The sequence below is a fragment of the Scyliorhinus torazame genome, chromosome 12 (assembly GCF_047496885.1).
Source record: "Scyliorhinus torazame isolate Kashiwa2021f chromosome 12, sScyTor2.1, whole genome shotgun sequence".
NCBI classification, from domain to species: domain Eukaryota; kingdom Metazoa; phylum Chordata; class Chondrichthyes; order Carcharhiniformes; family Scyliorhinidae; genus Scyliorhinus; species Scyliorhinus torazame.
The window spans coordinates 71,951,095-71,964,817 of NC_092718.1; the positions used below are offsets into that span (position 1 = coordinate 71,951,095).

At 54.7% G+C, this 13,723-nt stretch overlaps 1 protein-coding gene across 1 annotated transcript in view; it reads right to left on the reverse strand.

The window, feature by feature from the left end:
• LOC140386475 (amyloid beta precursor like protein 2-like) overlaps positions 1-13,723 on the reverse strand; it is a 144,226-nt gene that overhangs the window by 104,729 nt on the left and 25,774 nt on the right. The window contains exons 2-3 of the mRNA XM_072468848.1: positions 4,564-4,737; positions 2,130-2,259 (exon numbers count right to left, since the gene is read on the reverse strand). Of these exons, the coding sequence (XP_072324949.1) occupies positions 2,130-2,259; positions 4,564-4,737 (304 nt within the window). The remainder of the gene's footprint in view (positions 1-2,129; positions 2,260-4,563; positions 4,738-13,723) is intronic.

Genomic DNA, 13,723 nt, shown 5'->3' on the forward strand with positions numbered 1-13,723 from the left:
CAGGGCCGGGGGAAGGGGAGGACGGGGGGGGGGGGACAGGCTGAGTGGTAACACCACACCCCCTGGCCACCCCCATGCCTGCACCCCTCCGCGATACATACCTGCCGCACTCAGGGGGTGTGGGTCCTGGGTTAGCAGTAACAGCGGGTCCGGTCCATGGGATGGAGGATAATGACAGCCTGCTCTGCGATGAGCTCTGCATCATTTGACGTCTGACTCCTGCCCACGGTAGCACCTTCCACCTGGATGAGCCCTGCATGCGAGCTGGCCATTCATTCACACGGTCCCGTAGAATCGCTGGGGTGGTGGTGGTGGGGATGGTTGGGAGGCGTGGGGTGGACGAGGGTGGGGAGCATCGGCCACCCACAGGGCCTGTACCATCCCCCCCCCCCTCCCACCCCTCGGCCATCCCAGACTTAGCCCTCCCCTCACACCCATCAGACAGAGCACTGAGACAGGTTGTAACAGTGGTAACAGGTGTTTACTGTGAACAAATATATACAGATTTGTGCCCTAGCCCCTATGTTCTGCACCCGTGCCAACCCAACGTCTAGGTGGGACCCCAGACAGTACGGCAGGAGTAGAGGCGGCCTGGTGTGATTCCTGCCCTGTGACCTAGGTCCCCGCAGGTGGGCGTCTTCTGGGACGACCCTCCTGGATGGGCCCGGCTGCTGCTCAGGTGTCCCAGGTGGCGTTGTGCCACCCTGTTCTGCCCACTGCCCACCGGATGTTTCAGGGACAGGATGGGGGGGGGGGGGGGGGGGGGGGGGGGGGGGGGGGGGGGGGGGGGGGGGGGGGGAGGAATCCGAGATGCTGTGGTGTTCCGACACCTCCCCTGCGTAGGTCACTGGCACGGGCCCCATCACCTCCTCCACCCACGGGTGCGCAATGGCCCCCGGCTACTCCATGGCGCAAAGGTGCGAGCGGAGCCATCCCCTGAGGCTCTCCCACCACCTGACGCTGCCAGTCCTGGAGGCCAGCTCTGGTCTCGACCAAGGTCTGCACACTCGCGGCCATGGAGCACAGGGAGTGGACCATCTCTGCCTGGGACTGCGCCACATCACCCGTTGACTATGCCACAACCTTCTGGGTTTGTGTCACATCAGTCAGTGACTGCACCATCTCCCTTTGGGACTGGGCCACCTCCCTCTGTGTCTGTGCCACGTTGGCCAGCGCCTGGGCAATGCCGCCGCCGTTCCCAGCCAGGGCCTGCTGTGACTGAGCCACGTTCAGGAGCACCGCTGTAATTTCCAGGTGGCTCTGGCAAATGGCTGCCTGTCCTGGGCCTCGGCACCGTCTGCACAGAATGCCCAGGGCTTGGACATGCTGATCCATGGCCGAAACTGTCGCCCCCCAATGCCTCCATCGTGGACGCCACCCATGGCCTGGGTGACTTCTCCAACTTCACCTGCAGGTGCTGGATACTCGCTGACAACCCCTCATGGAGTCCCTGGCTCTGTGACTGCATCTCCACAATTAATGGGACCGTCCAATCCAGAAGCCAGAGACCCCTCTGGACGGCAGCTAGTCCCTGGGTTCGGCCTGCCCTCTGACCATCCGCCCCTCGGGTGCTCCTATCTCTACCTGCTGTACCAGGTCAACTGTGTTGTGAGCACCAGATATTGTGCCAGGAGCCTCTTCACTGACATGCCCATCCGAGGTGAGAGTCTCTGGGATGGTGGAGGGTGTTGGAGACAGCTGTGACGGAAAATCACTGTCACCCTCCGACCCGAGCTCCGGTGTCTCCTGAGTCTCGGGTGGAGGGCAGGTGTTTAAGCTGCTCTCAGCGTTACCGGTCGGCTCACAATGGCTGGCGCCATGTTGTATGGTCGCAGATCGCCACCGTGACAATGCGCAGCCACGGGCCTGGCAATTCTCCGTCTGTATCTGCAGGTAAAGCCGGGGGCTTTACGTGGTGTGGCTGCTAGCCCACCACCGGGCGGAGAATCGGTGCGGGGGCGGCACCGACTTTTTGGTCGAAAGATTAGACACATGCTCCGGACATAGCCTCAAAATCGGAGAATCGAGCCCAGGGTCTCAGACACAGAGAGAAACCCTCTCACTGACTCTTACTGGGTACAGGTTTTTTAAATGTCTATGTGTCATCTTAGTTAAATTCTCACACTTACCAAGACAGCGGAATGGGACGACTATGTGAACGTGTCCACTGCATCTCCTCCTCTCCTTCTTACACCAATTCTCAATTTTCACCGGCTGACTGGACTCCATCACTCCGGTAACCTGCAACTCTGGATAAACCTGGACAAACAGCAGGGCCATTTTAGATACAGGGTTAAGTTCCCTCCACAGTGTCCCCATCAAACACTCCCAGGACAGGTACAGCACGGGGTTAGATACAGAGCAATGCTCTCTCTACACTGCCCCATCAAACACTCCCAGGACAGGTACAGCACAGGGTTAGATACAGAGTAAAGCTCCCTCTACTTTGTCCCCATCAAACACTCCCAGGACAGATGCAGCACAGGGTTAGATACAGAGTAAAGCTCCCTCTACTTTGTCCCCATCAAACACTCCCAGGACAGGTACAGTACAGGGTTTGATACAGAGTAAAGCTCCCTCTACTGTCCCCATCAAACACTCCCAGGACAGGTACAGCATGGGGTTAGATACAGAGTAAAGTTCCCTCTACTTTGTCCCCATCACACTCCCAGGACAGGTACAGCACGGGGTTAGATTCAGAGTAAAGCTCCCTGTACACTGTCCTCATCAAACACTCCCAGGACAGGTATAGCACGGAGTTAGATACAGAGTCAAGCTCCCTCTACACTGTCCCCCATCAAACACTCCCAGGACAGGTACAGCACTGGGTTAGATACAGAGTAAAGCCCCCTCTACACTGCCCCCATCAAACACTCCATAGAATCATAGAATCTACAGTACAGAAGTCCACTCAGCCCCTCAAGTCTGAACCGACCCTTGGAAAGTGCCCCCTACTTAAGCCCACACCTCTACCCTATCCCCATAACCCCTCTTAAATTGTTTTGGATACTGAGGGGCAATTTAGCATGGCCAATCTACCTAACCTGCACTTCATTGGATTGTGGGAGGAAACCCATGGGGTAAACTCCACACAGACAGTAACTCAAGGCTGGAATCGAACACGGGACCCTGGAGCTGTGAGGCAGGAGTGCTAACCACTGTGCCACCATGCCACCCCTATAACTGGAGAGTTACAGCACAGGGTTAGATGCAGAGTAAAGCTCCCTCTACACTGTCCCCATCAAACACTCCCAGGCCAGGTACAGCATGGGGTTAGATACAGAGTAAATCTCCCTCTGCACTGTCCCCATCAAACACTCCCAGGACAGGTACAGCACGGGGTTAGATACAGAGTAAAGCTCCCTCTACACTGTCCCCAATCAAACACTGCCAGGACAGGTACAGCACGGGGTTAGATACAGAGTAAAGCTCCCTCTACACTGTCCCCATCAAACACTCCCAGGACAGGTACAGCACGGGGTTAGATACAGAGTAAATCTCCCTCTACACTGTCCCCAATCAAACACTCCCAGGACAGGTACAGCACGGGGTTAGATACAGAGTAAAGCTCCCTCTACACTGTCCCCATCAAACACTCCCAGGACAGGTACAGCACGGGGTTAGATACAGAGTAAAGCTCCCTTTACACTGTCCCCATCAAACACTCCCAGGACAGGTACAGCAAGGGGTTAGATACAGAGTAAAGCTGCCTCTGTACTGTCCCCATCAAACACTCCCAGGACAGGTACATCACAGGGTTAGATACAGAGTAAAGCTCCCTCTACACTGTCCCCAATCAAACACTCCCAGGACAGGTACAGCACAGGGTTGGATACAGAGTAAAGTTCCCTTTACACTGTCCCCATCAAACACTCCCAGGACAGGTACAGCACGGGGTTAGATACAGAGTAAAGCTCCCTCGACACTGTCCCCATCAAACTCTCCCAGGACAGGTACAGCACGGGGTTAGATACAGAGTAAAGCTCCCTCTACACTGTCCCCATCAAACACTCCCAGGACAGGTACAGCACGGGGTTAGATACCGAGTAAAGCTGCCTCTGTACTGTCCCCATCAAACACTCCCAGGACAGGTACATCACAGGGTTAGATACAGAGTAAAGCTCCCTCTACACTGTCCCCATCAAACACTCCCAGGACAGGTACAGCACGGGGTTAGATACCGAGTAAAGCTGCCTCTGTACTGTCCCCATCAAACACTCCCAGGACAGGTACATCACAGGGTTAGATACAGAGTAAAGCTCCCTCTACACTGTCCCCAATCAAACACTCCCAGGACAGGTACAGCACAGGGTTGGATACAGAGTAAAGTTCCCTTTACACTGTCCCCATCAAACACTCCCAGGACAGGTACAGCACGGGGTTAGATACAGAGTAAAGCTCCCTCGACACTGTCCCCATCAAACTCTCCCAGGACAGGTACAGCACGGGGCTAGATACAGAGTAAAGCTCCCTCTACACTTTCTCCATCAAACACTCCCAGGACAGGTACAGCACGGGGTTAGATACCAAGTAAAGCTCCCTCTACACTGGTGGGTTAGGTACCTTTGTACAGTAGGTCAGGATTTCGTCCTTTGTTCCCAGGCAGCTTTGTGTTCCAGAAGGATCCGGCTCCCATTTTCCAGTCGCGATATCCATGTACATGTTTAGTTTCCCACAGAACATGGCCACTTGTGGTTCTGCCAGTCGCAATGCTGAATCTCCGTTGGAAGCGAGTGCCTAAACGATGGATGGACTGGGTGTTAGATATCAAGTGCCTCTCCCCAGATCCCTCAACCCCCTCTCCCCACATCCCTCAAACCCCTCTCCCCACATCCCTCAAACCCCTCTCCCCACATCCCTCAAACCTCTCTCCCCACATCCCCCAAACCCCTCTTCCCACATCTCCCAAACCCCTCTCCCCACATCCCCCCTCCCCATAGCCTTCAATTCCCTCTCCCCATATCCCTCAATTCCCTCTCCCCAAATCCCTCAAACCTCTCTCCCCATATCCCCATCCACATATCCCTCAATTCCCTCTCCCCAAATCCCTCAAACCTCTCCCCACATCCACTCTCCTCATATCCCTCAATCTCCCCTCCTCCCCATATCCCTCAATCTCCCCTCCTCCCCATATCCCTCAATCTCCCCTCCTCCCCATATCCCTCAATCTCTCCTCCTCCCCATATCCCTCAATCTCTCCTCCTCCCCATATCACTCAATCCACTCTTCCCATTTCCCTCAAACCCCTCTCCGCAAATCCCTCCCATATCCTTCAATCTCCCCTGTTCCCCATGTTCCTCAATCTCCCCTTCTCCCTGCACCCCTCAATCTCCTCTCCTCAAATCCCCCAATCTCCCCTCCTCCCCATATCCCTCAATCCCCTCTCCACATATTCCTCAATCTCCTCTCCTCAAATCCCCCAATCTCCCCCCTCCCCATATCCCCCAAACTCCTCTCCCCATATCCCTCAATCCCCACTCCCCATATCCCTCAATCTCCTCTCCCCGTATCCCTCAATCTCCTCTCCTCATTTACCCCAATCTCCTCTCCTCCCCATATCCCTCAATCTCCTGTCCTCATATCCCCCAATCCCCTCTCCCCATATCCCTCAATCCCCTCTCCCCATATCCCTCAATCCCCTCTTCCCAAATCCCTCAATCCCCTCTCCCCATATCCCTCAATCCCCTCTCCCCATATCCCTCAATTCCCCCTCCCCATATCCCTCAATCCCCTCTCTCCCCGTATCCCTCAATCTCCTCTCCTCATATACCCCAATCTCCTCTCCTCCCCATATCCCCAATCTCCTTTCCTCATATCCCCCAATCCCCTCTCCCCATATCCCTCAATCCCCTCTCCCCATATCCCTCAATCCCCTCTTCCCAAATCCCTCAATCCCCTCTCCCCATATCCCTCAATCCCCTCTCCCCATATCCCTCAATATCCTCTCCCCATATCCCTCAATCTCCCCTCCTCATATCCCCCAATCCCCTCTCTCCCCATATCCCTCAATCCCCTCTCTTCCGATATCCCTCAATCCCCTCTCCCCATATCCCTCAATCCCCTCTCCCCATATCCCTCAATCCCCTCTAACCATATCCCTCAATCTCGTCTCCTCATATCCTTCACTCCCCTCTCTCCATATCCCTCAATCCCCTCTCCCCATATCCCTCAATCCCCTCTAACCATATCCCTCAATCTCGTCTCCTCATATCCTTCACTCCCCTCTCTCCATATCCCTCAATCCCCTCTCTCCATATCCCTCAATCCCCTCTCTCCATATCCCTCAATCTCCCTCCTAACCATATTCATCTATGTCACTCATCCCCATATCCCTCAAAACCCTCTCCACATATCCCACAATCTCACCCCCTCCCCGTATCCCTCAATCTCCCTCATCCTCATATCCCTCAATTCCGTCTCCTCATATCCCTCAATCTCACCCTCTCTCCATACCCCTCAATCCCCTCTCCCCATATCGCCGAATCTCCCTCTGCTCATATCTCTTAATCTCACCCTCTTCCCATATCTCTCAGACCCACCCACTCCCCATATCTGTCAATCCCCTCTCCCCATATTCTTCAATCCCCTCCTCCATATCCCTCAATCCCCACTCCCCATATCCCTGAATCCCCTCTCCCCATTTCCCTGAATCCCCTCTCCCCATATCCCTGAATCCCCTCTCCCCATATCCCTCAATCCCCTCTCCACATATCCCTCAATCCCCTCTCCCCATATCCCTGAATCCCCTCTCCCCATTTCCCTGAATCCCCTCTCCCCATATCCCTGAATCCCCTCTCCCCATATCCCTCAATCCCCTCTCCACATATCCCTCAATCCCCTCTCCCCATTTCCCTGAATCCCCTCTCCCCATTTCCCTGAATCCCCTCTCCCCATATCCCTCAATCCCCTCTCCACATATCCCTCAATCCCCTCTCCCCATATCCCTGAATCCCCTCTCCCCATACCCCTCAATCCCTCTCCACATATCCCTCACTCCCCGCTCCACATATTCCTCAATCCCCTCTCCACATGTCCCTGAATCCCCTCTCCCCATATCCCTGAATCCCCTCTCCCCATATCCCTCAATCCCCTCTCCCCATATCCCTGAATCCCCTCTCCCCATACCCCTCAATCCCTCTCCACATATCCCTCACTCCCCGCTCCACATATTCCTCAATCCCCTCTCCCCATATCCCTGAATCCCCTCTCCCCATATCCCTGAATCCCCTCTCCCCATATCTCTGAATCCCCTCTCCCCATATCCCTCAATCCCCTCTCCCCATATCGCTCAATCCCCTCTCCCCATATCGCTCAATCCCCTCTCCCCATATCCCACAATCCCCTCTCCCCATATCCCCGAATTCCCTCTCCCCATATCCCTCAATCCCCTCTGACCATATCCCTCAATCTCGTCTCCTCATATCCTTCACTCCCCTCTCCCCATATCCCTCAATCCCCTCTCCCCATATCTCTCAATCCCCTCTCCCCATGTCCCTCAATTCCCACTCCACATATCCCTCAATCCCCTCTCTCCATATCCTTCAATCCCTCTCCCCGTATCCCTCAATTCCCTCTCCACATATCCCTCAATCCCCTCTCCCCATATCCCTGAATCCCCTCTCCCCATATCCCTCAATCCCCTCTTCCCATATCCCTCAATCCCCACTCCACATATCCCTCAATCCCCTCTCTCCATATCCTTCAATCCCTCTCCCCATATCCCAGAAACCCCTCTCCCCATATCCCTCAATCCCCTCTTCCCATATCCCTCAATCCCCTCTCCCCATATCCCTGAATCCCCTCTGCCCATATCCCTCAATCCCCTCTTCCCATATCCCTCAATCCCCTCTCCCCATATCCCTGAATCCCCTCTCCCCATATCCCTCAATCCCCTCTTCCCATATCCCTCAATTCCCTCTCCACATATCCCTCAATCCCCTCTCCCCATATCCCTGAATCCCCTCTCCCCATATCCCTCAATCCCCTCTTCCCATATCCCTCAATTCCCTCTCCACATATCCCTCAATCCCCTCTCCCCATATCCCTGAATCCCCTCTCCCCATATCCCTCAATCCCCTCTTCCCATATCCCTCAATCCCCACTCCACATATCCCTCAATCCCCTCTCTCCATATCCTTCAATCCCTCTCCCCATATCCCTGAATCCCCTCTCCCCATATCCCTCAATCCCCTCTTCCCATATCCCTCAATCCCCTCTCCCCATATCCCTGAATCCCCTCTCCCCATATCCCTCAATCCCCTCTTCCCATATCCCTCAATCCCCTCTCCCCATATCCCTGAATCCCCTCTCCCCATATCCCTCAATCCCCTCTTCCCATATCCCTCAATTCCCTCTCCACATATCCCTCAATCCCCTCTCCCCATATCCCTGAATCCCCTCTCCCCATATCCCTCAATCCCCTCTTCCCATATCCCTCAATCCCCTCTCCCCATGTCCCTCAATTCCCACTCCACATATCCCTCAATCCCCTCTTCCCATATCCCTCAATCCCCTCTCCCCATATCCCTGAATCCCCTCTCCCCATATCCCTCAATCCCCTCTTCCCATATCCCTCAATTCCCTCTCCACATATCCCTCAATCCCCTCTCCCCATGTCCCTCAAATCCCACTCCTCATATCCTTCACTCCCCTCTCTCCATATCCCTCAATCCCCTCTCTCCATATCCCTCAATCTCCCTCCTAACCATATTCATCTATGTCACTCATCCCCATATCCCTCAAAACCCTCTCCACATATCCCACAATCTCACCCCATCCCCGTATCCCTCAATCTCCCTCATCCTCATATCCCTCAATTCCGTCTTCTCATATCCCTCAATCTCACGCTCTCTCCATACCCCTCAATCCCCTCTCCCCATATCGCCGAATCTCCCTCTGCTCATATCTCTTAATCTCACCCTCTTCCCATATCTCTCAGACCCACCCACTCCCCATATCTGTCAATCCCCTCTCCCCATATCCCTCACTCCCTCTCCACATATCCCTCAATCCCCTCTCCCCATATCCCTGAATCCCCTCTCCCCATATCCCACAATCCCCTCTCCACATATCCCTCAATCCCCTCTCCCCATACCCCTCAATCCCCTCTCCCCATATCCCTCAATCCCCTCTCCACATATCCCTCAATCCCCTCTCCCCATATCCCTGAATCCCCTCTCCCCATATCCCTGAATCCCCTCTCTCCATACCCCTCAATCCCCTCTCCCCATATCCCTCACTCCCTCTCCACATATCCCTCAATCCCCTCTCCCCATATCCCTGAATCCCCTCTCCCCATATCCCTCAATCCCCTCTCCACATATCCCTCAATCCCCTCTCCCCATATCCCTGAATCCCCTCTCTCCATACCCCTCAATCCCTCTCCACATATCCCTCACTCCCCGCTCCACATATTCCTCAATCCCCTCTCCACATGTCCCTCAATCCCCTCTCCCCATATCGCTCAATCCCCTCTCCCCATATCGCTCAATCCCCTCTCCCCATATCCCATAATCCCACCCTCTCCACATGTCCCTCAATCCCCTCTCCCCATATCGCTCAATCCCCTCTCCCCATATCCCTCAATCCCACCCTCGCCCCATATCCCTCAATCCACCCTCCCCCATATCCCTCAATCCCACCCTCTCCACGTATCCCTCAATCCCACCCTCTCCACATATCCCCCAATCCCACCCTCTCCCCATATCCTCAATCCCCTCTCCACATGTCCCTCAATCCCCTCTCCCCATATCCCTCAATCCCAGCCTCTCCACATATCCTCAATCCCACCCTCTCCACATATCCCTCAATCCCACCCTCTCCACATATCCCTCAATCCCACCCACTCCCCATATCCCTCAATCCCACCCTCTCCCCATATCCCTCAATCCCACCCTCTCCACCTATCTCTCAATCCCACCCACTCCCTCTCTCCCTCAATCCCACCCTCTCCACATATCCCTCAATCCCACCCTCTCCACATATCCCTCAATCCACCCTCTCCCTGTATCCCTCAATCCCACCCTCTCCCCATATCCTCAATCCCACCCTCTCCCCATATCCTCAATCCCACCCTCTCCACATATCCCTCAAACCCATCCACTCCCCATATCCCTCAATCCCACCCTCTCCCCATATCCCTCAATCCCACCCTCTCCACCTATCCCTCAATCCCACCCACTCCCTCTCTCCCTCAATTCCACCCACTCCCTCTCTCCCTCAATCCCACCCTCTCCACATATCCCTCAATCCCACCCTCTCCCCATATACTCAATCCCACCCTCTCCGCATATCCTCAATCCCACCCTCTCTACATATCCCTCAATCCCACCCTCTCCACATATCCTCAATCCCACCCTCTCCCCATATCCCTCAATCCCACCCTCTCCCCATATCCCTCAATCCCACCCTCTCCACATATCCCTCAAAGCCACCCTCTCCCTGTATCCCTCAATCCCACCCTCTCCCCATATCCTCAATCCCACCCTCTCCCCATATCCTCAATCCCACCCTCTCCACATATCCCTCAATCCCACCCACTCCCCGTATCCCTCAATCCCACCCTCTCCACATATCCCTCAAGCCCACCCTCTCCACATATCCCACAATCCCACCCTTTCCACATATCACTCAATCCCACCCTCTCCCCATATCCTCAATCCCACCCTCTCCACGTATCCCTCAATCCCACCCTCTCTCCATATCCCTCAAACCCACCCTCTCCCCATATCCTCAACCCCACCCTCTCCACATAACCTCAATCCCAACCTCTCCACATATCCCCCAATCCCACCGTCTCCCCATATCCTCAATCCCACCCTCTCCACATATCCCTCAATCCCACCCTCTCCACATATCCCACAATCCCACCCTCTCCCCATATCCTCAATCCCACCCTCTCCCCATATCCCTCAATCCCACACTCAGTCCCTTATCCTCAAACCCACCCTCTCCTCCTATCCCTCAATCCCACCCTCTCCACATATCCCACAATCCCACCCTCTCCCCATATCCTCAATCCCACCCTCTCCACATATCCCTCAATCCCACCATCTCCACATATCCCACAATCCCACCCTCTCCCCATATCCTCAATCCCACCCTCTCCCCATATCCCTCAATCCCACCCACTCCCCCTATCCCTCAATCCCACCCTCTCCCCATATCCCTCAATCCCACCCTCCCGCCATATCCCTCAATCCAACCCTCTCCCCATATCCCTCAATCCCACCCTCCCGCCATATCCCTCAATCCCACCCTCTACACATATCCCTCAATCCCACCCTCTCCCCATATCCCTCAATCCCACCCTCTCCCCATATCCTCAATCCCACCCTCTCCCCATATCCTCAATCCCACCCTCTCCCCATATCCCTCAATCCCACCCTCTCCACATATCCTCAATCGCACCCTCTCCACATATCCCTCAATCCCACCCTCTGCGGTCCAGTCTTGTGGTGTGTCAGGAACCTGGGTGGGGTGAGGGGTTAGCTCGCTGCAAATTGAGTCAGTGGTTTGAAGGTTGTGATGCACACATCTAGACAGCCCAGCCCTCTGGAATGATCACTCATAAAACCACGAAGGCCAAAGGCAGTCAGAGACCGATGCCGAGCACCAGCTCAGTCTGTACACTCAGCTGTCTCTCTGTGTCTCTGTCTGTCTGTCTGTCTCTCTCTGTCTCCCTCTCTCCCTCTGTCTGTCTCTCACTTTCAGTGTGTCTCACTCTCACTCTCTGTCTCACTCTCAGTCTCTCTATGTCTCTCTATCTCTCTCTTTGTCTGTCTCTCTCTCTGCCTGTCTCTCTCGCTCCCTCTCTCTCTGTCTCACTCTCACTCTGTCTCTGTCTCTCTCTCCCTCTGTCTCACTCACTCTCTGTCTCACTCTCTCTCTCTGTCTGTCTGTCTCTCTCTCTCTCTGCCTGTCTCTCTCGCTCTCTCTCTCGCTCTGTCTCACTCTCACTCTGTCTCACTCTCAGTATCTATATGTCTCTCTCTCTCTCTCTGTCTCACTCACTCTCTGTTCGCTCTCTGTGTCTCTCTCTCTCTCTCCCTCTGTCTCACTCTCACTCTCTGTCTCACTCTCACCCTCTGTCTCGTTCACTAATGTCCCGGATAATCAGATCCCTCCCAGGGGACCCACTGCCACTGTGTATCTCATCTCCACATGCTGAGAGTAGGGTTGAGGTGCCACAGATAATCGCACCTCAAGGGTTAACCTTACCCTCTGAGAGAGGGAACGTCAGTCACAGGCGAAGAACATGCCCCAACAGGACAGCGAGGTGAGGCAGACAGGCTGGGCTCCATGCCACAGAGACCAGTTGCTGTTTACCAGGATCACACACACACACACACACACACACCAGGTGAAAGTTCCTCGCTCGCCTTAGCCGATGATACATTCCCTGGAGAGGGAAGGACCACGCCCGCTTCCCTGTCTCCCCGCAACAGGCAAGACATACAAACTGGAAAACCACAGAGAGGCAGGGTTCAAATTGGTCTGTGCAAATGCGACAAATAGATTCACACTGCTGTATCTGGGGATGTCTCTCTAACCCTCTCTCTCTCACACTCCTGTATCTGGGGAGGTCTCTCTAACTCTCTCTCTCTCTCACACTCCTGTATCTGGGGAGGTCTCTCTAACCCTCTCTCTCTCACACTCCTGTATCTGGGGAGGTCTCTCTAACACTCTTTCTCACACTCCTGTATCTGGGGAGGTCTCTCTAACTCTCTCTCTCTCTCTCACACTCCTGTATCTGGGGAGGTCCCTCTAACCCTCTCTCTCTCACACTCCTGTATCTGGGGAGGCCTCTCTAACTCTCTCTCTCTCTCACACTCCTGTATCTGGGGAGGTCTCTCTAACCCTCTCTCTCTCACACTCCTGTATCTGGGGCGATCTCTCTAACCCTCTCTCTCTCACACACTCCGGTATCGGGGGAGGTCTCTCTAACCCCCTCTCTCTCACACTCCTGTATCTGGGGAGGTCTCTCTAACCCTCTCTCTCACACTCCTGTATCGCGGGAGGTCTCTCTAACCCTCTCTCTCTCACACTTCTGTATCTGGGTAGGTCTCTCTAACCCTCTCTCTCTCTCTCACACTCCTGCATCTGGGGCGATCTCTCTAACCCTCTCTCTCTCACACTCCTGTATCTGGGGAGGTCTCTCTAACCCTCTCTCTCTCTCACACTCCTGTATCTGGGGAGGCTCTCTCTAACCCTCTCTCTCACACTCCTGTATCTGGGTAGGTCTCTCTAACCCTCTCTCTCTCACACTCCTGTTTCGGGGGAGGTCTCTCTAACCCTCTCTCTCTCACACTTCTGTATCTGGGTAGGTCTCCCTAACCCTCTCTCTCTCTCACACTCCTGTATCTGGGGAGGTCTCTCTAACCCTCTCTCTCACTCACACTCCTGTATCTGGGGCGATCTCTCTAACCCTCTCTCCCTCACACTCCTGTATCTGGGGAGATCTCTCTAACTATCTCTCTCTCTCACACTCCTGTATCTGGGGAGGCTCTCTCTAACCCTCTCTCTCGCACACTCCTGTATCTGGGTAGGTCTCTCTAACCCTCTCTCTCACACACTCCTGTATCGAGGGAGGTCTCTCTAACCCTCTCTCTCACACTCCTGTATCTGGGGAGGTCTCTCTAACCCTCTCTCTCTCTCAATCCTGTATCTAGGGAGGTCTCTCTAACCCCCTCTCTCTCACACTCCTGTATCTGGGGAGGTCTCT